The sequence below is a fragment of the Drosophila eugracilis genome, unplaced genomic scaffold (genome assembly GCF_018153835.1).
Source record: "Drosophila eugracilis isolate 14026-0451.02 unplaced genomic scaffold, ASM1815383v1 contig_386, whole genome shotgun sequence".
NCBI lineage: Eukaryota > Metazoa > Arthropoda > Insecta > Diptera > Drosophilidae > Drosophila > Drosophila eugracilis.
The window spans coordinates 226708-254030 of record NW_024573245.1 but is presented as its reverse complement, the minus strand read 5'-3'; the positions used below and the strand labels follow the sequence as shown (position 1 = coordinate 254030).

At 43.3% G+C, this 27323-nt stretch overlaps 4 protein-coding genes across 15 annotated transcripts in view; 2 read left to right on the top strand and 2 right to left on the bottom strand.

The window, feature by feature from the left end:
- Nucleotides 1–17718, top strand: part of LOC108106097 (mucin-19) — a 39900-nt gene extending 22182 nt beyond the window's left edge. For 3 of the 10 annotated variants that reach the window (XM_041818822.1, XM_017212961.2, XM_041818821.1), the window contains exons 9-17: nt 448–657; nt 1369–2272; nt 2960–3349; nt 10519–12745; nt 12808–13036; nt 13102–13300; nt 13367–13601; nt 13691–14321; nt 14379–17718. In XM_041818822.1, coding sequence (XP_041674756.1) covers nt 448–657; nt 1369–2272; nt 2960–3349; nt 10519–12745; nt 12808–13036; nt 13102–13300; nt 13367–13601; nt 13691–14321; nt 14379–17163 — 7810 coding nt within the window. In that variant the 3' untranslated portion in view covers nt 17164–17718. Of the gene's footprint in view, nt 1–447; nt 658–1368; nt 2273–2959; nt 3350–7578; nt 8031–10518; nt 12746–12807; nt 13037–13101; nt 13301–13366; nt 13602–13690; nt 14322–14378 lie in introns of those variants that run through there. The other 7 variants (XM_041818826.1, XM_041818825.1, XM_041818827.1 and 4 more) reach the window with 6 other exon arrangements.
- Nucleotides 17719–18911: 1193 nt separating this feature from the next.
- Nucleotides 18912–22022, bottom strand: LOC108106098 (TBC1 domain family member 17). Its single transcript, XM_017212962.2, has 3 exons — nt 21804–22022; nt 20816–21713; nt 18912–20711 (listed from the first exon to the last, which is right to left on the bottom strand). Exons 1-3 carry the CDS (start codon nt 21921–21923, stop codon nt 19582–19584), a joined length of 2148 nt encoding a protein of 715 aa, XP_017068451.1. The 5' UTR covers nt 21924–22022; the 3' UTR covers nt 18912–19581.
- Nucleotides 22023–22574: 552 nt separating this feature from the next.
- LOC108106189 (homeobox protein Mohawk) lies at nt 22575–24673 on the top strand. 3 transcript variants are annotated; one of them, XM_017213114.2, is made up of 5 exons: nt 22632–22709; nt 23273–23372; nt 23440–23489; nt 23538–24215; nt 24274–24673. In XM_017213114.2, the coding sequence occupies exons 3-5, from the start codon at nt 23446–23448 to the stop codon at nt 24452–24454; spliced, it is 903 nt and encodes a 300-aa protein (XP_017068603.1). In that variant the 5' UTR covers nt 22632–22709; nt 23273–23372; nt 23440–23445; the 3' UTR covers nt 24455–24673. The 3 variants fall into 3 exon arrangements, with proteins under 3 accessions (XP_041674766.1, XP_017068602.1, XP_017068603.1); XM_041818832.1 differs by lacking the exon at nt 23273–23372 and having other exon boundaries at nt 22575–22709; nt 24278–24400; XM_017213113.2 differs by lacking the exon at nt 23273–23372 and having other exon boundaries at nt 22576–22709.
- On the bottom strand, nt 24536–25741 carry LOC108106191 (39S ribosomal protein L10, mitochondrial). Its single transcript, XM_017213115.2, has 2 exons — nt 25589–25741; nt 24536–25462 (listed from the first exon to the last, which is right to left on the bottom strand). The coding sequence occupies exons 1-2, from the start codon at nt 25608–25610 to the stop codon at nt 24720–24722; spliced, it is 765 nt and encodes a 254-aa protein (XP_017068604.2). The 5' UTR covers nt 25611–25741; the 3' UTR covers nt 24536–24719.
- Nucleotides 25742–27323: the final 1582 nt, after the last annotated feature.

The following is a 27323-nucleotide window of genomic DNA, read 5'->3' as shown; positions in this document are numbered from 1 at the left end:
CTCACACGTGCTGTCGTTCTCATGATCCAAACAAACAAAAAAGAACAACCCAAATTATACATGCAGTTCAATGATATCATTTATTATTATTAAACAAATTCCAAATTGAAAAAAAAGCTATGCGGCGAGGAAGCTCATCGAACTTTTGAATTTTGCTTTGTATGAATTTCTGCATTTGTAGTGGTAAATCTGTAGTGCAAATTGGCAATTAACAATTTAATAATTTTCGTTTGATTACTTTTTATGATTTCTCATTTTTCCTTTCGTTACGTTTACTTTTACTTTACAACGTTTTTATTTAACCTCATACCGAAAATTGTTAAACCGACAAAATTAAATTCTTACTAAACCAACGCATTTCTTTTTTCGCGCATCTCAAATCCCCAATCCACCAAACACATTTGAAAATTATCGAATGTACTCATCGACCGATACGATCATATGTAGCGAGCTCCCCATTCGCCCGCCGCCAACGCCAGATCAAGTGCCATCCTCATGGTGGAATCCCATTTGTTGTGATAAGAGTCTGTTGGTCGGAACCTACAAGCATGGCTGTGAAATGTATCGTCAAATGCGGGCCGATCCCAATCTGTGCTTTGTCACCCATGTGGGCGCCGGTGCGGCCAGTGACGATTTGGCTGTCACGAATTTGCCGATGTAAGTTCTAAAAACGAATAAAACCTAATTAAATCCGGTGTGTTTCAGCGAATCTTAGTCATTAAGTCAATTTCGAAAATTCGAATTCGAAAAAACATCAACATCAATAATTAATCGTTTATATATTCGTTTCTAAAACACACCGGGTTTAAATACATATGAAAGTAGTTAGCATCCACATGCGAGTGCCATTACATACGCCACTCACAAGTACTAAAATTAAGAGATGTCCAAAGCTCAGATACCCCGAGATAGATGTGGTTGGTGACAATCTCGAAACTGAAGGAAACGAACAGGAAGTGCTTAAATTCATTTCCATTCCCATTCCCCACGCACACACGCACTCATCCCCGAATCGTGGCATTGAAGTATGCTTAAAATGTTCAACTAAGCCTAAATAAGTTCAAGAGTTTTGTAATTTAACTATTAAAATATTACCATAACATTTCTATAGCTGAAATATTGGGTGATCGTTTTAATCAAATTATAAAGCAACAGCTCCTTGGCAAACCGTTGCTACCATGTCCCCCATTAACACACACATTGAAAGCATATTGATCCATTGACATTGCGCTGAATATGTGTGTGCGTGTGTGTTGTAAATTTTTTCTCTCAGTGTAATTGCGTTGGGCATGATCTCCGCGATACATAATCAATTGCAAAGTTAATGAAGTTGTTACTAATTTTGAAATCATTTTTCTGGAACCACAGAAACGAAGACGATGCAAATTCAAAGCACGATGATGGCGATGAGGTGGACGACGATGGCACCACCACGACTAAAGACTCTGACTCCACCAAACTCACCGGGGGCGACAACAAGGACTCGCTTCTTGACCCGGAGCGCCCCAGTTCGTCGGGTAAGAGCAGCAGCAAAAGTGGCATCAGCGGCAACGACAAAACGGAATGCGAAAAAGATGCCACAACCGTTTCCGAATCCTCATCCAACTCCGAAGCTGTGCCGGGCAAGGGTAGCGAAGTCAATGTGGTGGACGCCCAGCAGGACGCACTATCAGCAACTCCAGAATCGGCAGATACATCAGATCCTGAAATAAGTAAAGAGCAAGCACCAGTTCCAGCCTCGGTTTCCCGTGATCCGGTCGACTCCAGTTCGCCGCAGGCGTCAGGAGAAGTCCAGGAGACGGGGGCCAAGGCTGGCGATGCCAGCGAATCAGACATCGAATCGGAGAAAAAAATAACCGAAAAGGAAGCAACGGAGTCAACTGCTTCTGCTTCTGCTGGGGAAACCAAAAAAGACAGCGCTGCCATTGCCCGAGCTGAAAGCGATAAAGCGGAATCATGCACTAACAATGCTACCACAAACATCTCCACCACCACCACTACTACTACCATTACCAATACCACCACCAATAATCCATCATCCAAAGCGGCTAACTCTAACAACACCACCGACCATGCTAACTCCAACTCACATTTAGGCTTGGACGAGGAGGAGAGCGTCGCAGGCAGCTATCCGCCCACCGTGGCAGCAGTTGAGGATGCCACCACCATGTGGCCGTCGATGCAGGACCTGAACACTCGGCTCCGGCGTGTGATAACCGCCTACCAGAGGAATTACAAGAAGGAGGAACTGAAGCTTCAGCAGAAGGCCAAGGTGAGTCCACTGTGACGTTTTATCACTAACCAAACCTTTGCCGCCCACCCCCACATCAGTGCCATTTTATCCATAATTAAAAATACCGATAATAATACATTTTTATTATTAAACAAAAGTTTTAAATTGCTTGTCTTTTTAAAAAATCAATTTAAAATCTTCCACTTGAATTCAGATAGTTATTAAAGGAATTATTGTATTTCTCCGAACATAGATTAATTTGAAATGTGTGTTGCCTTACCTAAATTTCGTATTATTTTTAACTTACCAATTATATGTTCTTTGATTATGTTGTAGTGTCCAGTGTTGAAAATACGTAGTTTTGTTGCTTAGCTGTTGGCCGTAGTTAGTTGCGAACCGTGCACCGTAGTTAGCGTACAGAACGGACAGAGGACGGAGACTAGAGACTCGGACGTGGAAGCGGTTCCGAACGGCAACCGAATTAGATTACCATACAAAGCATACGAAATTAAAATGGAAAAAAGATAATAAACTAAACAGCCAACAGCTGATTAACAAAACTATGTAAAACGCTGACGGAGGATTGCACTTATATCCTTACCATAATGTTCATCCCAATAAACTCATCTCTGCCATTCCTTCAAATCCGCGACATTTTGTTGCTACATTTGCGATGTTTCCAACTCCTCCAACTCTTTTTCTGTGATTATCACATTTGTCCCACAGCTCCAGGCACTGGTTTCATCGACGCCCCCGCTTTCGGTTCCAACCACACCCACCCTTCAGTCCATGCAAATGCAGCTGCAGAGCGGCTCGGCAGGCAGTGGGTCCGGAGTAGGATCTTCTGGCCAACACGATGCCAGTGGACGAAGTCTCCAGGCGTTAATGCAATCACAGGGGGCCAGCACATCCTCAGCAGCGGCGGCAGCAGCAGCTACCGGAGGATCCGGTGTCGGCTCCGTGCAAGTTGGCACGGGCGGAACGGGAGTAATGCCAGCTATGCCCACCGCCGCCGACATCAGCCTAATGCTTAGCATCCTCAACACCACAGATGTCAGCCAGCTGGCCAACTTGGATATCAATAAACTTGCCATGTACCTGGTCAGCATGAATAATGTACGTTAGTGATGAGTACCTCTTCTCTATATATTTATAACCACTTACACAGCCAATACGAACAATCAACCCCTTGCCCTTTCTTAATCAACCCCCACTCAAGCCATGGGTTGAAATCAATCGGTGATCACGCAAAAGCTATATAGCCTATAGGAAAGCCACCCTTTGAGACCCTAATAGACCGTGAACAGTCTAATAAACTCCCTTATTAAGAAACACAAACCAAAAAACACTGACATAAAAAACCACACCACTACACAAACTGCTGCTAACCCCACTTGTGTTACTCACTAACCTGCATGTGTTGTTAAAAAATCGAAGTATGAAAAATGAATTAACCATTTCCCCATCGTATTACTAATTAGTCTGCGTTGCAAAATATGGTAGAAATTTTAAAGAGCTTATCCGAATTTCAAGTTATTCCGACCAAAAATCTCATAAAAACGACCTTCACTATCTTGACATTTAATGCCTTAGTGTGTAAGTTAAAGGGCGTGATTATAACATACCATTTAAGAGGACGATAGGGTGATTTACGAATACGCTTTTAACATTTTCTAAAAAATATCGATACCACACAATTATCGAGAAATCTGTTGTGGCTGTTGTTGTAAAACAAAAAAGCTCAGAAAATCAGTCTAAATAAATGGGGAAGTCAGCACCCACCCGTCGTTTGGTGCCTGGTGTTTGGAGGTGAAAACCGTTTATTCGCCATGCGACTGTGCATCCTCCCTTTTTCTGTGTGAACATAAGGATTGAACAAACTGAAGCGGGCGACGAGGAATTGAAAACGAGGCAGCGACAGAGCCGAAGAACGACAACAAAATACACTTATGCTTAATTTATGCAAAATAAAAGAAATACATACACTCGAATTTGAACCCGAAATGCGGTGTACACGATGCTCAGATGGTCCTCTCGTCGGATCTCCTGTTCTCTTTTCTCATCTCATTTCACCTCATCTCGCGAATGAGAATGCGAACGAGCGGCCAAAACGGAAGAAATGTCAAACCACTTTGCACACCCGGCGGCAGAAACAAAAACAGCCGCACACCAAACCCAACCACAACTCCTCTGCCTAGTACGAACCCGTTGCTTTCGGTTCCTTACTTTTGCTTCGCTTTTGTGATGCCCCTTGAGATGGCAAAAACAACAGCAAGTACACGGCAATACAGTGGAATCCGCAACGTGTTGGCCGAAAGGCTTGGGTCATATTATAAGCCAAAGCCAAGAGTCGGAGTCAATTGTACAACCTGACGCTTCGAGTCGCCGCATTTCCACTGTAGTGGTGGACGTTAGAGATGCGCCAGGTTTTGGCTAATAGCCATGAATCCTTCGATACGTGTCACTATAAGCACATAGGTTTTTCGAGTATGTTGTGATTTAAAATATAAAGGATTGGACAATCTGAAGTGTTTGAAGGAGTGAAGTAAAAAGGAATGATACAGAAACCTTTTGCTCTTTTGGTCATCACTGACTGCCCGACACCGCCATTATCAAAAGGCAGAAGGGCAGCGCGCCATTAATCAAACCCCCAACAACGAGAACAACAACAGGAGTGAAAAGGGAATGAGGAAGCGAGAGGCAGCAGCAAGAAGAGCAAACCCAAGTGGTTGTAGCTGCTTTTACCGATGTTGTTGTTGTATTGACGAACTGAAGTTGGTGACGATGATTGCTGCGGATGCCGCGACGTAAGCAGTGGCGTTGGTGGACGACTTGGTTTTATTGCTGTTGCGTTGCTGTTGGGCATTCGATATCATCGGGTGGTTTTGGTTTTGCTGCCTAGCCTATGTAAGTTGGCTGTACTTTCGCTGCCACCGTTGCCGACGCTGTGTGTATTAGTTTTCCATGCGAGAGTGCCTCACTCTCTGTCTGTGTGCCTCACCCGCTGCCTCATTCGCTACCTCCGCTGTCTGCAATGTGTATATGTAATTTTACATTTTCTGGATTTATCCAATGTTTAATTTTTTCTTTTTCGTGTGCGCCCACCCAAAAGTATGAGGTGGTAGGTGGCTGCTGTTCCTTCTGCTACTCCCACGAGCTGAATTATTCAGTGCAATATGTGACTTGGAAGTGAAAAGCAGATGGGGATAATGGTGACCTGTTTCGGTTCCTGTCCTCTTCTTTCGCATACCGCGAGTTTTCGATAAAGCCGCCTAATTGTGCTCATTTGAGCTCCCATTCCATTGCCTCCTCTCCCACCTCCCCGTTGGCTTTTTCGACGTTATACTGGTGCTGCAGCTTAAAAGCATTTTAGCTATGTTTTGTTGATTCCTTTTTGCATTTGCAACTTGTATTTAGAACAACTAGCCTAGAGAAGTTGTTGGCTTTTTTCACGAGCCATTCTTTTATGATCCCTTCTTCGGTTCTTAGTCTTGCTTGGATGCTTTTTCTTTTGGGGCTATTCGATGTTGTTGCTCGCTTTTAGAACGGCCATTGCTGTTGGTGTTGCCATTCGATTTATTATTTTATTAGCATTTGGCTGCCGCTTATACCGTTTACAGTGGGGCAAATCAGACCAATTATCTCTTTTGGTTCGTTCAGCTCAGGTTTTGATTATCAACTATTGAGAATATCCCACTGTGCGCGTGCGCCTCACGTGTTGCTGCCGCGTCTCATGGTTGCTCTTTCTCTCTCCGCTGAGTACATTTGGGAGATGCAGCTGCTGCGTCGGCGCATTATATACTTTACACCTGTCAGTCGTAAAACACTTGGAAAAGTTGTCTAACCAATGTGCCGAATGCTCAGTCCATCAGCATGGGCTACGTGTCTGCGCTTGAGTCTAAATCTCATTGAAAACCGAGCAAGCCTACCTGCGATTTCTTCGTCTTCTTCGACTTCTGCGTGATTAAGTTAAAATTTAGGTTCTCTCTGCGGTGATCTTGCACGCGAGTGGTAGTAGTGAGAGAGTGCATTGACGAAGATGTGTCGCCATTGCATATCGGTTGTGAGATTATATCTGCCCTGCTCACTCATGCGTGTACATATGTATTTCTGTTTGCGCGATATCCACTCAGGGGCTCGCTCACTCGTGTGGTATCTGCATCTGTATCTTGCGGATTGATTAATAATCTCGTTTCATTTTGCTCTGACTACGTGCTTATCGCACTTTGGCCCTGCTTCCATCTTTCGCTCTGGCTTTCTGACTGTCCCTTGCTCTCTTTTCGCATATTTCTCTTTGTACGTGTGTTTCTGTATTATGTAGATAGCCCAAATGTCAAATTAATTAAACAATTGCAAAATGGCAATAATCTAAGCCGGAATAATGACTAGTTAATCAAATACTCCTAACCATTGTCTTCAAAATAGTTTTACTTAGGCTTATATTTAAATATGCAGTATATTATTGATTCAATCTGAACTCTGAACAGACTACCATTAAATATTAGATTAATGTATTGAAAAGCGATAACTTATACTTCAAAAATATAATTGATTCCTTAATAATTTCCCGATATCGTTATTAGCGATAAAAATTATTTCTTAACCTTACTTTGTACTTGCCTTTAGATTTAATCCTTTTTCTGGCTTTACTCTTCCTATTATCCTTCGGCTGTCGCTGCTTCTGCTATTATTCTTTTATTTTATCCTTTTTTCGCCGTGTCCCGCATTAACCCCCCTATTTATCCGTTTGACTGTCGCGTGCTCTTTCTCTCTTTTATTCTCTATGTGTCGTCAACAGTTTTTGTGGTACATTTGTTTCATTGCCTTGGCTTTTTTGCCTCTGATTCTGCAGTATGTTTGGTCCCAACTCCTCATCCGCTCCTTGCGCTTGGATACGAGTGTGAGTGTGTGGCAGGCTGCTGCTTCTTTGCTTACATTACACAGTTGACACAATGTGCTTGCTATGGCCGCTTCTTCTTAAACTCGTCCATCCAGTGCACACTCACTCACAGCTATGTTTCTGGTGCTCTGCGTTGAGTCAGACGCTCTCTCGAAGCCGAAGTCGACGCTCTCGTTCTGTCGCTCTCCCCCGTTGCATGTGACGCTCATTCACCTCAGTCGGCATTCGGTCTCAGTTTTTAGCCCATCTCATTCATATTCACATTCACCCAAAACGGCGTTTGGCTTAATCTCACGATTGTTTGGTTTCCCACTCTTCCGCGCTTCCTCTCTTCTGAGGTCTCTCTTCCAAGCTGATTCGCATTCGATTTTAGCCGCTGTCGCCGTTTGTTGTTTGTGTGTGTGAGGAGTGTGTCTTGTATTTTAGTCCGCAATGCGCTCCGCTCATTATTTGTTTGAGCGCCGCGGTGTAAAGTTGTAAAAAGTCCAAGTGCTCGTGGAAACTCGAAGCGAGACGGGAAAAACCGAAACGCGATAAATCGCGAGAATGCGAGTGCGCCAGAGGGAGAGGGAGTGATAATAAAACGGAATGGAATAATGTAATTGCCGAAGCAACAACAGCAACTACGTGCAAATAGTTGTCATTGGGCGCAATGAATGATAATTAGTGCTTAATTGAAATCAATAATCATGACGAAACCGTAAGGCTTCGATTTCGCCCCAATAAATCCTTAATAAGTAGTGAGACTGTGATATTTTTGTATGTCCGAAAATGGAGGTTATTAAACCCATGGACTTTAGTAGCTTCTCCGCGTTCTGCGAGCATCTTAACAAATCTTCACAAATCGCCACTGCGATACCAACAACGTTAAACAATGGAAATGACACTTTTTTGGAGGTAAATGCAAAAAGAAACAACTAATGCTTTGGTAGAAAATAATATATTGACATATGTACGTGTGTCTCTTAATTAAAGTGAGAATGAAAAAGTGCAGAGAGAATATGCAAAGAATGTGTGCAGGCAGCAAATCAAGAAAAAGTAAATGAGACTCAAGAGTGCGAAAGGGAGAGAAAAAAGGGGACGAAACCAGTGGGGCCTGTTGGTTTCCTCTCGCTCTCAATTCGCTGTGCAGCGAGCGAAAATACAAAACAATAAATTTATGCCTATAGATTTCACATGACGCAGAATGGAAAACGTCGCCCTCGTCGTCTCCACTTACACGGCCAGTGAGGGCGAAGGTGCTTGTAGTGTTGGCGATGATGGTGTTGGAGGAGTCATGTAAAACTACCAAAGCAAAACAGCTAAACAAAATAGGTAGAAGACCCCTAACACATGAGGTTAAAGTATAAGTTCAGTTTGGAAGGGCTTTCAGAAGAAAATAAATTATATCAAAGCACGGTCAATGACGAAATTACAGACATAAATAAAAGTTGTTTATTGATATAATCAGCCTTAAAAACCAATGTTGATTTGCTGTTTCTTTAATTTTGCAAACGTAGTTTGATAACCGTCACTTAACACAAAAGTACCGAAGTCTTATCCGTTTTTGAAGTTCTAAGCTGTGCCTATTTAAATTGGCTTTTTCGCGGTTGCTTACTGCTCCCCTTTCCTTTCCTTACCCTGCCGTTCGTTGTATAACGTAGTCATCGCCATCGGTTCTACTAATAATCATAATCAATCGCTCGAGTCGCCTCACACTTGTATCGAGTAAATGCGATGGCAAAGAAGGAAAGAGAATGCCATGGGAGCGAGCAAGAGGTAAATGGATAGTATGCGAGGAGAGAAGATAGAAGAGGCCTCGAGCCGCCATGGTTTTATCTCCTTTTGTCGTTTGTTTTTGTTTGTCCCCCTTTTCGGATTTCGTTATGCCGTCGTTCGTTGGCTGCTTCTGGGATTTGGTGGAGGACGAGTAAAAAAAAACCGTTAGTTGTATAAACAGAAACAGGGAAGCAGAACAAGACACGGGAGACAGAGTTACCAACCTGCGCGCCACTTGGCATCCATTTCTGTTTTCGTTTTTGAAAAAAAGGATTTCAGGCTATAAACACACTTCAAAAAAAATTCCGGATATGTTAGGATTGTAATTAGTTAACGATTTGGCTTTGCTTTTATTTGTCAACTTGCAGACCATTATCTTCCTTCTCGTATACATTTTTTATAGTCAGAAAAGGTACACGCTAGCTTGAGCTACATTTGAAAACATAACTACAATTTTGAATGAATTACCTTAAACACGAAGAAGGCCAAACGATAAGAAGTATCCCAGTTGAAGTTGATATGTTGTCCACTGAGTTGCATTACGACATTCCCGAATAACACGCAGTTTTGCGTTTTTAGTTCAGTTACTTGCTCCTTTATTACTTATGTTTTTAAGACAGGGACTGCCCCTATCATTATTATCATAATATCCAAACGAACATACAAAATGGGGCATAGAGTTTTCGTAATGTGGGTGGTGTGTGCATATGAGCTTCCTTGGCTGTGGCGCGTGCAATTGGTCTCATAGGATTCATTTGTCTCCGTCTCTGTTTCGAGCCTCCTTCGCCTGCCGTCTGGGCGCCATTGCTTAGTATGGCGTATGTATATGTGCCCTTTGTGCTCATTGTTCCGTGTCTATATTTCCACCTTGTTCTCTGCTGTCGCCCTTTGGCCTCTGTTTCCCAGTCGGAGCGTTATTAGGGGTGTAAAACGGAGTTTTTACTTTTATTATGATTTTATTGTATTTCCACTCTCAATCGCCTCGCTTGTTGTGCCTTTGTCAGGACTTTTGCGCGTGCCATTCGCATTCAGTCTTCCTGTTAACTTTCATTTTGTTTTTACCTTTCGCGAAAATTTTGTGTGTAATTTCAATTCTAGTATTTTCTTTCATAGAAAAAGATAACGACAATGGTGACGAAGGAGGTAGTCGTATCGCCACATCATACCACCATCATGAAACTTGCCTCGGTTGATCCCGTCTCTTGGGAGCAAAAAAGGGTGGTGCGATGGCAATGAGTCGATTCTTTTTAATTTCTTTTCTAATATATTTTTCCAACTAAGTGAAAGAACGTCCGCTTTGAAATTGGAAATGAAATAAAATGATAATTTCAGCAAATTTCTTGACAATAAATTGTATATCAATGTGATTACTGTAAACACACTTTTTTAGCTGATAACCGACAGCTTTTCTTATAAATAAAACTGAATTTTGAGCTGAATTAATGCGATACAATTTCCATAGTATTTCTTTATATCTGTGTTTTTATCGTAACAGCTTTATTATCGTTTCATAAATTAGATGTCTTTGTTTCATAACTTTAAATCTAAAGAGATATTCATGTACTCTGGCATTATTTATTAGTCATTTTTTTTTTAAATATTACATATTTTTTTGTCACTTTTACAGAAAATGGAGCGGCAGGGCAAGATGGAATTGGCGGCTAAGGAGCGTGAAGCCCAGCGCCTGCAACTACTTCCTAAGAAATGGAACCGTCGCGAGGAATACGAATTCCTCCGAGTTCTCACTGGTTATGGTGTGGATCTCCACCTCTCCACACCTATGAATTCCAGCAGTCCAAGTTCCCTATCCCCCGACTGGACCAAGTTCAAGCAGATGGCTCACTTGGAACGAAAAAGCGATGAAACACTGACGGACTACTATAAGGTATTTTTAGCCATGTGCAAACGGCAGGCAGGCTTAAAACTTACGGAGTCGGAGCGGGGACTTGAAGGTATTATTGAGGAAATAGAGAAGGAGCACGCCAAGCTTATTTTGGATCGCTTGGAAGTACTTGCCAAGCTGCGAGAAGTGGCTCGTAATCCCCTGCTCGAGGAACGCTTGAAACTGTGTACCAAAAATGCGGATACTCCGGATTGGTGGGAGCCTGGTCGGCACGACAAGGAGCTAATCACCGCCGTCCTCAAGCATGGACTATATCGTTCCGAAACCTTTATTTTCAATGATCCAAACTTTAGTTTTGGCGAGTCAGAAAAGCGTTTCATTCGGGAACTAGAAGCTCAAATCCAGCGAACCATCAAACTAGAGGCTTTTAATGCTGAAAAGGCCGAGAAGCTTGCAGCAGCTGAGAAAGCAGCGGCGGCCGAAAAGACGACTGCAGAAAAAGATGCTTCTATCAGGAATGAGGTCATAGATCTGGATGAGGAACTGATGACTGACGAAAGCGTTATCAAGAAAGAAACGCCTGAAACTGAAGTAAAAGATGAAATTAAAACGGAAGAAAACACTGAAAAAATCGAAACTGCTGGCAGTCACGAAATTAACAAATCTGAGGAAAAAGACTCCACAAAGATGGAAGCTGAAGTCAAGGAGGAAGGGGATTTAAAAGCAGAAACCCCGGAAAATGACGCCACGGATGAAATTAGAGACTGTGATAAAGATAAGACCCTTACTGAAAACTTGGTTCCAGTAGTCGAAGAAAACAAGCCGATCGAAGATAAAATGGAAATTAACGAGCCAGCAATAGCCGAAAATGGTCAAAAGGATACTTCGCCTGAGAAATCCACCGAGTCAAACGAGAAAAAATCTTCGGAAGAGTCAAGCAGTCCAGAATGTGCTGGAGGAGAAGAATCAAAAATGGAGGTGGATGAAGATGCCTCTAAAGCAGAAAGTAAATCTTCTGAAGATCCGGAATTAACCGAAAAGGAGTCTGAAGATAAGGCTGTGAAGGGTGAAGAAAAGAAAGATTCAAAAGAGGAGTCTAAGGAGCAAACCGAAGATAGGGAAATGGAGAAAAAATCGGTCGTAGAAACGGACCCCTCTGAGGAGCCCCCTATTGCAACTGAAACGGAGACAAATGTTTCGAAAAAGCCTTCTGGCGACCAGGAGATACTTGACTTGGGAGCTGGGCCTTCAGATCCCGACGATGACGAGGTGATGAAAGAGAAGGAGAAAGCTGTTGAGGAGGAGTGTAAAAAGCAGGCAGCCGAACTCAAAGCGCGCTTCCCGGACCTAGAAGTAATCCAACCAGCTACCGTTAAACAACAGAAGTTAGAGAAGCCCAAGCTAGAGATGTGCATGATCCGATGGTTCAAGGATTTTGCATTAGAGCGCCGTATTGCGCACATCGTGGCCTGTGTCGAGTCCGGAAAGTGGCCTGTGGATAGCAAGTACAGTGCCTTTGCTAGCTGCAAAGGGACCACTGATCTAAGCATTGCTCTGCATGAATCCATTCCTCATCTGAGCAGTTTAGATCGCCGCTCCACAACACCTGATGTTATTACCATTACAACGGATCAGGGTGTCACAAAGCACCTACAATCCTCGCATATTCAGCAGGTGGCCAGTTCGGCATCTTCCTCCTCGGGAATGCCCCAAGTAACACAATCAAAGCCTTCGTCTGCCAACAGTTTACCTGGCTTGGATGCCAAAAGCATAAATGCTGCGGTAGCGGCGGCCGTTGCTGCAGCTGCAGCGGGTGGAAATGCCACTTCCCTATCTTCCCTGCTTCCCGGAATGTCGCTCAGCGCAGCTACTGGCTCGTCAGCCGGTGGAGTGAGTGGACTAAACGTCCCAAGCACCGTTTCTGGAGTGGGCAAGAAGCGGAAGAGACACATCGCCATAGACGTAGAGACGGAAAGGGCTAAACTGCACGCCCTGCTCAACAGTTCGACAAGTAAGTGCAGCTCATAATCCGTTAAGCAAGTGCTTACTAATTAAATCTTATTTTCTTTTCAGTGGCACCCAAAGACTGGGAGAGTGAGATTGCCAACATGGAGGCTTTGACAGGCTCCTCTGGACGTGGACGAGGAGGTAGCTCATCCGCCCTGACTGGCATGCAGCCACCCCCAGCTCACCAACATGCTTCGCTCTCGCGACAGTCCTCTGGGCAGTTTAGCAAACCGGCTGTACCCGCCCTGAAGACACCGCCGCCCTCAATGGGCGCACCAATGGATCTGTCCTCAAGGTGGGTTCCTAAAAATAGATTGCATTTCTTGGTAAACTTATGCATTTAAAATTTCCTCGTCGCAGCTTACCGAAAATGAACATGACGGAGATGCTCAAGTCAGCCTCCAGTGCTGGAGCCATTGATTTGAGTGAGGTTCAGGACTTCTCTATGCCTTCCAAAAAGTCTAGTGTGCATGCAGCTCTGAGTTCCGCCTTTCCTTCAATGGGCAGCAAGAGCAAATTGGACGATACACTTAACAAACTAATGAAGAAGAACAATTGCGTAAGTTTTTAATCTAACCAGTTGGGATGGCTTGATTAATTATATATTTTTTTCCTTTTATTATAGACCATTGAAGAGCCTGTGATTGGCAAAGAGAAAAAACGCAAGAAGTTAGATGAGATCGTGCTTGGTCTATCGGCGGCCAAGGAGCAGAAGACTTTCCCTGACCCATCGCTGCCCTCCTCAAAGAAGCCGCAGATCCCGCCAAGCGTTTCTGTGACGCCAGCAAACCTGCAATCTTCGACCAGTCAGCAGTCCAACCAAAAACCCTTTACTATCACTGTTACCACAGTGCCCGGAAGTGAGTTTGAGTCTCTGCGCTTTTACTTTTTTCCGCCCGAGGATTGGCATCCAAAAGAGTTTCTCACTAATTTAATGTTTCTCTTGCAGAATCGAAGGGAGGATCGACAAGCGGCGGATCCGGTACCGGAGGAAGCTCATCGGCCAGCGGCGGAGGAGCCGGCGGAAGCGGACTGAGCGCCTTACAGAACATGGCAATGGGAGGTTTATCCTCCAAGGACAGCTTAAATGCCCTATTGGCCCAGACAATGGCAACCGATCCACAGACTTTCCTCAAACAGCAGCAAAAGATGATGCAGTTCCTTCCGCCTGCACAACGAAAAGCTTACGAAAATATGCTGGCCGAAATGGAGCAGGCTATGAAGATCAGCTCCAAGTTCTCAACCAACTCACCGCACGACGTCAAGGTCAACAAGTGGCTCTCAGATATGACAAGTCCACTAGGCGACCAACTCAGCATTGATTACGTAAGCGGTGCAGGGGCAGGTGGTTCTGGAAGTGCCAACAGCAGGCGCTCTAACCGCCAGCAGAGCAACTCATCTCAGCAGTCCTCGAATGCTACCCAAATGCAAAAGCAGCAGCAACAACAGCAACAGCAGCAACACTCGATGTCTGGTCCTCAGAATCTAACAGGAGAGGAACCTGTACCAGTGATCAACAAGCAGACTGGAAAGCGATTGGGAGGCAACAAAGCGCCGCAGCTAAAGCGACTTATGCAATGGTGAGTGTAAATTAAAAAATGAAAGCAAATATAATTTAACGCAATTCTCTATTATAGGCTCACTGAGAACCCCAATTACGAAGTGGATCCAAAGTGGCTGGAACAAATGCAAAATCCTATGTCAGCGCCGTCACCCAAACCAACATCGATAGACAGTAGCTATGGCTCGTCTGCTGTAAAGTCGCATGGTGGTCGCCCTTCGTCCAACTCGAGTAACACCTCATCATCGTCCCACACCCAACAACAGCAACAATCATCGTCAACACAATCGTCAGCGGGAGGAAACCCTGGAAGCTCTAAGAAGTCATCCCGCCAGCAAACCGCTGCATCCGCAGCCCTGGACCAAGCTGCATTACAATTTGGCTCCCTAGCTGGCTTGAATCCAAGCCTGCTAGCTAATCTTCCTGGACTAGGAGCATTTGACCCGAAGAATCCACTGGCTGCCTTTGACCCCAAAAATCCGCTGCTATCCATGTCATTTGGAGGAATGCCCGGAATGGGTAATATTCCTGGACTAAGCAACCTAAACAACATGAATTTGTTTGCAAGCTTGGCGGGAATGGGAGGACTAGGAAATCTGGCGGGGATGGATACCCAATCGCTCGCTGCGCTCATGGCTGCTGCCGGACCTACTCTTGGAGGGTTGACAGGCGCGTCAGGAGGAGTGGGTTCCGGCAAGAGCCAGGCGCAGTCGGGTGGTGGCTCTTCCGCCGCTTCGTCATCCTCGTCGGCCAGTAAGAAAAAGCAGCAGCAACAGCAGCAACAAGCTCAAAATGAAGCTGCTCAGTTAGCGGCTGCCATCAGCGCTAGCACTGGAGGATCTTCTGGCGGAGCTGGTAGCAAGAACGCAGCAGCCTCTGCATCTCAATTGGCGGCAGGATTTCCTTTTCTTTTTCCGAATCCATCATTGCTGTATCCGCCCATGGGGTTAGGTGGTCTGAATCCGTATTCCTTGGGAACTAGTGGTCTTGGTTCCGCTTACGATCAGCTGGCCCAGCAGTATAACCTGCTAAATGGAGCCACTTCATCCGCTTCCAACACGAGTTCTACGCAGTCTAAGTCTCATCAGTCGCAATCAAAGTCCAGTCAGGCGAGGAATGCAACAGCGTCTGCAAACTCGGCAGCGAGTCTAATGAATGCGATGGCCAGTATGGGCGGTGGAACCAACACAGTTACCACTCCTTCCTCTTCAGCTTCAGGATCCGGACGTGGAAGGCAGTCGAGTAACAGAAACCAACCGCAAACCACACCCACAGCGGCAGATATGGCCCAACTGAGTAGCTTACTAATGCCAGGAGCAGATCCACATCTTCTGGAATCGCTGAGCCGGATGAGTAACATGGACCTAGCACAGGCCACTCGATTGATGAGCTCTTTGGGAATGCCACCACTGCCAGGAACCCCCAGCTCTTCTGGAGGAGGTAACTCATCTTCGAGCAAGAGAAACAGCCAAGCGGCTAATGAAGCCAACGCACAAGCCAAGGAACAGCAAAAGTGGTTTGAGAGTTTGACCCGCGGAGCTCTACCAGCAGATTTAGCTGCTCTGCAGGCTTTTTCACAGGGAAAAATGCCATCGACATCCGGATCAAGTGCGGGTACATCGACTTCCTCAAGTAAGAGTTCGAAAGCTGCAGCGGCAGCTGCGGCAGCAGCATTGCCACAAATCCCTGGAATGTCCAGTGATTTTTCACAGGCCTTTTTAGCTGAAATGGCCGCCCAGGCAATGGCGGCTGCTGGCGGATCCTTACCACTGAGTGGTCCTGGGTCCTTAGCTAGTTTAGCTGGTTTAACTGGGGGCTCTGCAGGAGGAGCCGGTGGAAGTTCCTCTGCTTCAGGAAGTGGCAGCCACTCCTCTTCGAAACGACAGCGAGAGCAGGATGCCTTCAAGCAACAGATGGACTACTACACCAAGACCTTAGGTCTGGGATCAGGAATATCGTTGATACCTACTTCTTCGGCGGGAGGATCATCTACATCCTCCAGTTCGGCTAACGCAGCAGCAGCTGCCTACGCTGCAGCGTTAGACGCAGAGCAACAACACCAACAACAGCAGAAGGCGCTTTCTAAACGTTTACGTGGAGATATACATCCCACAAAAGAGGAACTCGCCGCTGCTGCCCTCGCTGCAGGACTACCATTGAATCTTGGAGCCAGCATGAGCAGTATAGAAAAGAGTCTTAGAGGCGGAAGCAGCTCCAGCAGCAGCTCCACGCCAGCGCCTATGCCTTCGGAACAGGATAAGGTTACGCTAACCCCCCTTAATGCATCTGGAGGTGGATCAGGCTCTTCCTCCAGTTCAGCAGCTGCTGCGGGATTGGCAGCAAATCTGCCAAGTCAAACAACAATAACCATTGCTCCTCCCATCAGTAGTGGGGCCAGCACTAGCAGCGAGCGTTCCGAGCGGTCTGAATCGCGTATATCGCTTACCATCACTAATGCTGCTGATGCAGCGAAACTACCTCCGCCCTACGAAGAAGCCGATGAGCTGATTATACAACCAATTCTCAAGAAACCAACTGCCAATCCCGGCAGCAGTCATGGCGGAAGCGTGGACGATCTCGATACAGCTGAAAATACATCAGCGGCTAATTTGAGTGGTTCATCTTCCAGTTCTGCGGCCGCGGCGGCTGCAGCAGCGGTAGCTGAAGAAAATCGACGTTCATCTAACCGCCTGAAGCGTCCAAGGTCTGGAAACGAACAGGGGTCCAGTTCTGTTGAAGGACAGCCACCTGAAAAGAGAAGGGAACTCCGGTCTACCAGGCATACCCGCTCTTCAGCGGATGCCAGCACTCTAAATCTTTCCACAGGAAGCGAGTCAGGTGCGGAGGATCGGAATGAATGAGTATTGCGCAGATCCGAGCGCCAGCGCTAGCAGGATGACATGGCTCCACCGATGAGCGGAAAAAAATCACGTGGAGGAGGAGCCAATACCACCATTAGACAGCCACCACAACAAACGGAGCAGAAAATCAAGGACAGGAAAATGCTGAAAAACCAGCTGCAGATGCGGATGCAAACTAGATCGAGGCGAAAATTGAATGCTAGGCTAACTGTTACCACTAGATCCCTTAGGCTTAAAGTTGTGTAAAGTATAAGAAGCGTATATAAACTATATATAGAAGTTAAGAGCCAATCTAGAGAGGGCGTATTGGGGTTTGTCGCAATGCCCTGCAGTTCGACACTGCTGCAACTACGTCTGAATTTAAGGACAGAGCCGCCTTCCCCATTTAACGTCGTACTCAAGTTCGGTCCGCTGCTTAAATGGAGCTTGATATACGAATCGTTTTCCCCTCTCTGATTGCTTAAATATTCATACAGTTACGAACATAATTAAAAAGCGCTTATAATTTAATTGTAACAAGACAAAGTTCTGCTGCATAAAGATTATCCATTTAAATTATTGCAACTACACACATATTTTATAAGCGACAGCAAAGTGTTTACATTATAGACTTTTCATATATAACGAGAAGAGAAATAGATATCTGGGTTTCCTGCGCTGTCCTCACACATGCAAAGTCTCTATAGATGAACCTGTACATAATTTATAATCTTTAAATGGATCTTGCATTGCTTAACCGTTTTTAATACAGTACAGCACCATGTATTCTCATACTGAAACATATTCGACATCTCCACCACCCTCAACGTTATTTTGTATACTGTTCTCTCTCCTTTGTCTGTGTGTCCCTGAATACTGCGTGTAATTTTGATAATTTTAATTTTGTAATTAGTGAATGTGAAAGGATTGGAATGCTGAAGGCTAAATTCAATAGTTCAAGCGTATATTTTAATTTCCTGTAATTGTAATATGTCCCCTAAAGAAGTAAACAAAAGAACCCTGGCGAGTAACTAACAAATGGAGAAAATGTTTATTCAAAAATAGAACCTTTTAATTAAATCAATTTTAATGTAATTGAGAATCGGAGAATAAGAATCTTGCACATTTGAAGGGCAGCAATGCTACAACAAGGGCACTTCTTATAATTATTCAGTTGAGTAAAGTAATTATTGATCACTTTTGTTCGCACTTTATGAGAACAATTTATTTAGAGACGTTTAGAAAGCCACACACAAAAAAGAGAAAACAAACAACTAACATATATTGCATACCTAACTTGTAAGTATAACTTAATAAATATTATAATACAACGCAGAACAGCAAACAAAAGCAAAATCATCCAGAAGAAGCAACTACAGCAACAGAAAGTAACAAGCGTCAACTATTGATATTGATGATAAATAAATATATATATTAAAAACAGTAAACTGAGATTTTCTTTGAATGAATGAAAATGAAGAATGATTAAATAATGGAACTCATACCAACACATTGACAAAGCACACCAAAAAAGTGTTCGACGGTCTTAGAACGCCTTTTTTTCTTCAATCACGATTGAGACATTTGTGTGTTCATCATGGTTGATATATTTCAGTCCAGGCGCTTAAAATTTTACGAAACATAATTATCATCTAGCAACTCAACATTTGAAAATTAATCGACAACCAGTATAGGCTATGATCTGAGGCACAACTTAACCTTGTCCATTAAATCCAAAGAGTAACACTCAAATAAAATTATTTAACAAATGGTGTGCAATTCGGTGTTGTATTTAAATATTTCTTCTACACATTGTATATCGATGTATATTCACAGTAATTGAGTAAATTTAAAAAAGACAAAAGCTGCTCTCGTAGTTTTTGATAAACAATAAGTTTTAAATTTCTATATATATATATGTAAGCAATCGAAAATGTTGAATTGGTATGCTTAGGGGTGATAGAATAAAGGATGGGGTGTGGTGTTTACCTCTTCAGATTCGGCATAAACTTACAATAATTACAAAACCGTATAAATATGTATAATATACAATATATAAATCTGTGTATCAGCAGTTAAAGCACTTGGCCCGCTTTTTGCTTTGATGCGTAAGTAAACTTTGAGTCTATATAACACTGCCCTATTTTCTCTTACTAAAAAGGGTTGCTGAAGGCTTGTGTTAGACACGATAAATATACATATATTCTTTTTAAGTTAGATATATTTTACCCTCAGTTAAAAAGAACAAGGATATTTCACGGGGAATTCCTAAGCTTTTCTGTTTTTCGTATACTACCTGAAAAATTTGCCCCTAATTGGCTTCCCCAAACATTGTCTTATTAGTAACAATATTGAAGGGCAGTATAATTTGCGCATGTTTTGCTAAGGGCTTTTGGCTTTTCTTTTTTCTGGCGTCCAAAAGATGCGGTCCCATTTTTATTAATGAAATTGCAGAAAGAGAGAGCGCTCGCACGCTTCTTCAAGTAAAGCTTGCTGGCGAAGCTTCTCTTCAGGAGTAAGTTCTTTTACCAGTTCGTCGAAACCATCGTCTGAATAGGCAGGTTCCTCATCTAGTATGCTCCCGTCAGCCTCATCCCCGACGCCTGATGGCAGCAGTGGCTCTCCTATGATGCTGCGAATATCATTGGGGAGTGTTTCTGAGGCCTTGAGTTGCAGGTAAATGGCCTCAGCAATCTGCAAGGTCTTTTGAACATCTACATTTCCCGCTAGTTCGTTGACGTGCTTTAGGATTTCTGTGAACTCATACTGGCTACCGATAATTACATTCGTCTCCTGATCCAGGATGGCTACCGAGAAGAGTAGGTGGAAATTGGGACATGGCAGACGTGTCCATAAACACTCCCACAACTTTAGGACGTCTTCGTTGCTTAGCTCCCGTTTGTACCATACCAGCAGCCATCTAAAGCAGAAGTACATGTTATCCGAGTCATGGGATCGCATATAATTGAATAGCGGAGCATTGGCGAACTCAATCAAACGTCGAACCTGGGCGAATTGCATCTTCATGCCCGCCTGGTCCATGTCAAAGTTGTTATGCACGAGCTCCATGAAACCTACGAAGCACCAGAAGGCGTCTACCTCGTTCACCTGGACCTCCAGAATAGGGGCAAGCAGATCCGACATACCTTGTACGTAGCCAATATCAAAGTTGTACATTACGTAGGTCATAAGGATACCCTGCAGTAGGGCTAGGTTGGGATTATCCTCGCCGGCAAAGAATTGCAGCGAGCGATCTGTGCGTTTTACATCCTTCTCGATCTGACACTTGCGTTCCCGGTAACCGCAGAAGTTAGCTTCTTGAGCCGTTGTCATGGCAAGCCACTGAGCCTTCATGTTATAGTACTCTAAAGACTTTTGTTTACGGCGTTCGATTCGCTCCATTTGGGTATCGGACCATTGGTAATAGTTAAGAAGAAACTTCCACACCTCTGTCCGTAAGCTGGGCACGATGCCACCACGGAAGATTATCTCCTTAATGCGGACGCTGTCCGAAATTTGACCTTCAGGTGTCTGGAACTCCAGCCACTGTGTCTCAGTGAGAGGAAGCCCTGTAAGAAAACACCATTTAGTATACTTTGCTCTGATCTTAAAAAATGTTTAAATTTATTCATTCTATTCTATAACAGATTAAGTCGCTTTAATACCAACTCACCTCTCTCCACACGCTGACGATCCGGCAAGTTGTTGACAATTCTCTCGTCCTGAGCATTTAGGTTTTCCAGTTCACTGTCGGCCGGGGATTTGTCTTCACTACCTCCACGACTTTGTGCGTTCGAGGAACAGGCACTATTGGTGCTGCCACTCAGGCCTATTATCTGGTAGTTGTCCGGCGAGGTCTGGCGATCGCCGGAGATTAATGATCCCGGTCGGAATTTGGAAGAGCGTTGGAACGGTGGCTGTACGTAATCTGGAATGTTGCCTAGGAACCCGGCAAGCTTGTTAGGCAGCCAGCTTTCGCGTGGCAAAGGGGTGGACTTAATCTGACCAATGTCAAGCTCGGCAAATGTTTTTCTAAGCTTCTGGTTTTCGGTGGTCAGGATAGCATATTCTTCGCCGCCGCTGCGGCTGGTCTCGGCGCTCTCGATTAAGTGTTGATCACGCATAGAACGCACAAAAAGGTCTGCGTTCCCGTGCTGGAAGAAAAACTCGCTGTGGATGCCACCGGCTCCTTTGCGCATAAAGCGGATGGTCTGTCCGCGATGACGGACATCTACGGAGGCCAAGTCTTCCAGCTGTGCGCGCATAATTCTCAAGCGACTGGCTGCACTGCCACTCGGTTCCGTGGGCTTTGTGTTAAAAGCACGGCACTCGGAGGTAGTGCGTGTTCGACCGGAAATCCTGTCTACAAGTGCCCAGTCTCCTTGGTCCTGGCTGTCGTCCGCGATCATGATGCTGTCGTTTGGCTGCCACTCCAATAGAAGTTTCCTACGCGGAAGATCCGCGACGGATCGCGAGTACTCCACCAGGGACAGGGAGCCACTGGTGTTTAGATCGGCAATGTGCTCTGCGCTGGCTTTCTTAAGCAGCACGCCGTCGTGGGTGAACAAAATCTTTGGAGACATTTTGCAAAAACACAAAATGACAACAAGAAAATCGTGAGTCAGGCTAAAATAACAATTTCAGCAAAGAGAGAAACTTACGTTGCCCGTTCCCTGCGGCGGTAGATTCTGGACATCTTCATCGGCGGAAGACGCCTGCGACTCGCTTAAGACGCCCAGCTGCACTTGGTGACAGCGGTCATAGCGCACCGATTCGTTCATGGCCTTTGGTGATCAGAATTTTACGTCCTACTACTCAATTAACTCTTCTCTATTACGTTTCAGATATAAACAATTGCCCAAACAAAAGGTGCTAAATATGCCCGCCTAATTGATTAGGGATTGTTTGGCTGAAAAATACTGCTGAATGGTCACATTTAATCATCATTTTTTTACGGTAACTCGCATTTGGCAGCAAATCAACTGATAAGGCGCCGTTTTTATATAAACCAGTGGTTATTTTCTAACGATTTGAATTGGTATCCGCAGACTTTATTTCACTTTTTTACTTGAAAGGCGATGCCCGATTTTTTAATTACAAGCACCAGCCAAGCATTTTTTCTACATTTTTCTTATTATGTATCCCTTCTCTTGCCCTTTTATTTTAATTTCTTCTTTGGATCCAATTATGTTTATCCCTTAAATATGTTCAGTATCAATACTTATCATAACATAAATAAATCAACTTCATGACCACAGCCTCATCACAACCACCATAAAATATTCAATCGAGAGTGAAAGTATTTCGCAACAACAGAGCACGATCAATTTAAATTCTCAGTATACTCACCGTTTTTGAAGAGAACTGAGATTATTTTAAAATAGATATGAGTCTCGTTGTATTTTGTAAATAGCTTTAAAGTACTTTATACGATGCTTCCTCTGGCTGTTTTGAAAACTTTTCTTATGGTTCAGTTTGTCACAGAACGTCGAAAAAGCAAAAGCACTTGTCAGATAAAAAATCAACAAATTTACAAAACATTCTCAGAAAATTTAAGCCGAACACAGGTGGGTGTCAAATATTTTTGAGCCTTTCAGTTAACTACGAATATAGATAATAGATGGAAATGAATAAATAAATACTATTCGAAGAAAGTGATTAAAAGGATGTCCCGAGTAATAAGTTCAAATTATATAATTACTTATAGCAAATTGTCTGTAAGTGTCAACAAAAGTATCCTCTGATTAAATGGACATTTTCCAAAATTTAAAGCATCAGATTTACTGAAAATGTCATTTAAGGGTCACGTTCTTGAAATATTAAATACTTTGGGAGAGTCGCAAATGAGTAAATATATACATATATATTTATATATGTATGTATATGTACAGTTTAGACATACATAAATGTAACATGATTTGCCAAATTTTTTGTGAATCCGAAAAAAGTGAAAAACTATCTGCACACACCTTGACATAAATAGGAATTGTGGCAAGACCCTTAACAGAGTTTTACATTAGTTACGAAAAGTCAAATTTCTCTCTTGAGTGCTGTGATATCGAATTTTTACTCACGATCTCTCTCTATATGTGAGAAAGCAAAAATATTTATTTCATTCACTTCATTTAAGAGTGAGAAAAAAGAAAATCAACCGCAAAGCCAAAAAACATGAAAATCTGTAGGCCAGAAATAGAGTCACCCACAGTTTTGAAAATAAATTAACTTACAAGGTATTTTTAAAAAAGATAACATGAGCCATGGTGTATCCGTTTTATTATTCATATTTTTCGTTTTCAGAATTTCATGGACAAGTCATCGCGTCCCAAACGAAATCGTCGTCACAGCAGGTTAGATATTTAAATATATTTTACTATTATTTATGAGCCCTTTTCCAGACGCGCCTGGCCACCGGAAGAAGAGCCACAGTCAGCAGCAACACGACCTACAAAACGATTGTTTACGCCCGACATTAAAAGAATGCTTAAGGATTGGCTGATACGTCGTCGGGAGAACCCTTATCCCAGCAGGGAGGAAAAAAAACAGCTCGCGGCGGAGACTGGGCTAACCTATACCCAGATCTGCAATTGGTTCGCAAACTGGCGAAGAAAGCTGAAGAACTCTGAGCAAGAAAAGGCTAAGAAATCGTGGGGTCACCTAATAAAGAATTATAACCACAATGCAAGGGGCAATGTAGAACAATTTAGCATCTCGTCAGAGGACAGTATATGGGAGGAGGAAATGCGCGTGGATGATGACGATGGCGACGATGACGATGAGTTGTCCAGCCATAGCACTGGCAGCGATGGGAATGCCAATAATGATTCATCTTCTCCATATAAGCAAAATTTTTATTTAGAATATGGAGACTTGTCCGGACGGATACCAATCTTAGAAGAAGTACAGAAGGGGGGCAGGACCAAGTACAAGAACCAGATGATGGAGAAATACATGCGGGATAGTTCTACAACGGAAGCGGCCAATCAACCGGGGACTCAATTTAAGAAATGGCTTGACAGTGCTTCTAAATTCACGCCGGAAAGGAACAATTATCACATTGAGTGGAATATGAGCAGGTAAGATAGGTAATGGCCTCCTGGGTACTTTCCGAAAAAAAAAACATCTTAACTTTAGGCAGAAGAGCAACAGTACAACTAGCTGTGGGTCGGTGATCTTCACAAGCGAGCCTGCTGCGGCTGATCGCGCTAACTGCTGGATGCTCCATCACAAGGATGAGCTCGATGCCGCTGAGGCCTTGGCCAACCTCGCCTTTAACTACAGGCAGCGCTGGCACCATACCATGATCAGCTCGTAGGCCAGACAACCGAAGACTTCACAACTGACGCCATCATTCCAGCAGAAGTTTTATGCACCGTTGGAAAAAGCAATCTAGTCATACAATATTTCTGATTTTTATATCCGAACTTTCTTAACAGTACTTGGTTACACATTTTGTTAAGGTCAATCATATCTGTAAAAATGAATATCAGTTCGAAAATAAACAATTTTTTTGCAAAAAATTTTAGATTGAAAAGAAATAAACCAATTATAGTTTCTCTTAGTATGTAACAGAATTGGTTTTACTTTAACTCTGCCGTTAAATTGGATTCCGGCTCCTTCTTTGTCGCCAAGTCTTTGGATTGGGCATCGAGCACTCGTACTAAGCTATTCTGATGTATTGACAAGTGCTGGACGAGATTGCCTGACGCCTGGTTAAGGATATGGACGAGTTGCGCCTGCGCGGCCTGCAGACCCGGCATCTGTGCGTAGGTTAACAGTTGGTTTCTGCTGAGCATGGTCCCCTCCACTATGCCGCCCAAAAGGACCATTTGCGGCACCTTGCGGGTTATCTTAAGCAGAGTCGCAGTTTTCTGCTGGTCCGGGGAGAATACGATGCAGTGGTTTGAGTGAAATAGTGGCAGGATGGCCTCGTAGCGAGTATCCGCCACAGCTTGTCCTATAATCTTGCTGCCGTAGGACTTGAGGTGAAGGTTCTGCTTGTGCAACTGGACACGCACGCGAAATATCTCGTCGGCGTTGATTGAGTTCAGGTGGAAAATGGCCACCAGCTTGGAATGGTCCAGCCAGTTGCGTATCTCGCGTGCGATTATATCGTTGTAGGGGTTTTCCACATGCTGATGCGTTCGCTCTGCCCGCGTTTTAAAACAGCTTTTGGCCTTTGATGGTTCCGGATATTTCGGCTGAGTGACTGCGATGACTCTGGCCCGTTCATAATGCGGCTCCTTAGGCCGTTGAATATTTATTTTTCCTCTAAATCGGAGGAACAGAAGAGTAGGATTTCTTGGTTTTGCCAGCGGAAGGCCTATAACAATTTAAGATTTCGCAATTTATTAAATCTTTAAGCATGTTTAGTTACACAATAACACACATTGTACTAGGCCAAACGATTGGATTTACAATTAAAACAAATTAAAACAGAGGCACTTACTCTTCTGTATAAAACTTGCCATGGTGTAGTTCTGCTAAAAGGTTTTTCTACTTCGAAGACGTTTTATTTCTCTTATTTAAACTCTTTATTTTCATAATTCTCGAGTTTTGCTAAAGCATTCGATATCTAGAGAGGTGACTAGGTCCGAGGTCTATCGATAGTTATTTAGTACTCGGTGATGTTGGATAGCATATCGATTATTATACTTTTCATACAACATCATAACCCCATATAATCTTAAAAGATAATATTATTTTTCAGAATAGACGATTTCTTGGAAAATAAAAGCAGCACAAAACAGTCGCTCTTTTGGCTCTGCGTCTTGTTTTGACCGAGCTAGAGCTAGAAACCGCATATAATATTCAACATTTCTGTTAAAAATTAGTTTTTAGGTTTTTAGCCATTAAATCAGCACTCGCACTAACAAAATCAGAACAAAAGTGTTAAAAGCAAGTAAAGGGGTTTTAAGTACTGGTAGTCAGCTGCATAAAACAGTCTTTGTTTTGCCGTGCGATTTCTTTTGACAAAGTTACAGCTAAAAAACTGCAAAAAATCGCTGTTCTCAGTTATCAAAAGTCGCGTACTTGATTTTGGGTCAGAAAAATCAATTGTTTTACCATAGCACAGCCAATAATGGTCCAAATGTGGAATGCCATATCTCGTAGGGCTCGTAATTTGATTGCTATAATTCCCAATTGGTTTGCATTCAAATCTGGGAAACTTAAATTTTTCGCATTTTTCGCAAATTTTGATGATGGTACCCCTTATCAAAAATGCGAAATTTTGTCGAAAATTAATTTCTCTAAATCGGAAAACAAGTGATAGGGGTAGTAAGTTCTGGTCGTTAGCAGCACAAAACAGTCGTTCTTTTGGCTCTGCGTCTTGTTTTGACCGAGCTAGAGCTAGAAACCGCATATAATATTCAACATTTGTGTTAAAAGTTAGTTTTTAGGTTTTTAGCCATTAAATCAGCACTCGCACTAACAAAATCAGAACAAAAGTGTTAAAAGCAAGAAAAGGGGTTTTAAGTACTGGTAGTCAGCTGCATAAAACAGTCTTTGTTTTGCCGTGCGATTTCTTTTGACAAAGTTACAGCTAAAAAACTGCAAAAAATCGCTGTTCTCTGTTATCAAAAGTCGCGTACTTGATTTTGGGTCAGAAAAATCAATTGTTTTACCATAGCACAGCCAATAATGGTCCAAATGTGGAATGTCATATCTCGTAGGGCTCGTAATTGGATTGCTATGATTCCCAATTGGTTTGCATTCAAATCTGGGAAACTTAAATTTTTCGCATTTTTCGCAAATTTTGATGATGGTACCCCTTATCAAAAATGCGAAATTTTGTCAAAAATTAATTTCTCTAAATCGGAAAACGAGTGATAGGGGTAGTAAGTTCTGGTCGTTAGCAGCACAAAACAGTCGTTCTTTTAGCACTGCGTCTTGTTTTGACCGAGCTAGAGCTAAAAACCGCATATAATATTCAACATTTCTGTTAAAAATTAGATTTTAGGTTTTTAGCCATTAAATCAGCACTCGCACTAACAAAATCAGAACAAAAGTGTTAAAAGTAAAGGGGTTTTAAGTACTGGTAGTCAGCTGCATAAAACAGTCTTTGTTTTTGCCGTGCGATTTCTTTTGACAAAGTTACAGCTAAAAAACTGCAAAAAATCGCTGTTTTCTGTTATCAAAAGTCGCGTACTTGATTTTGGGTCAGAAAAATCAATTGTTTTACC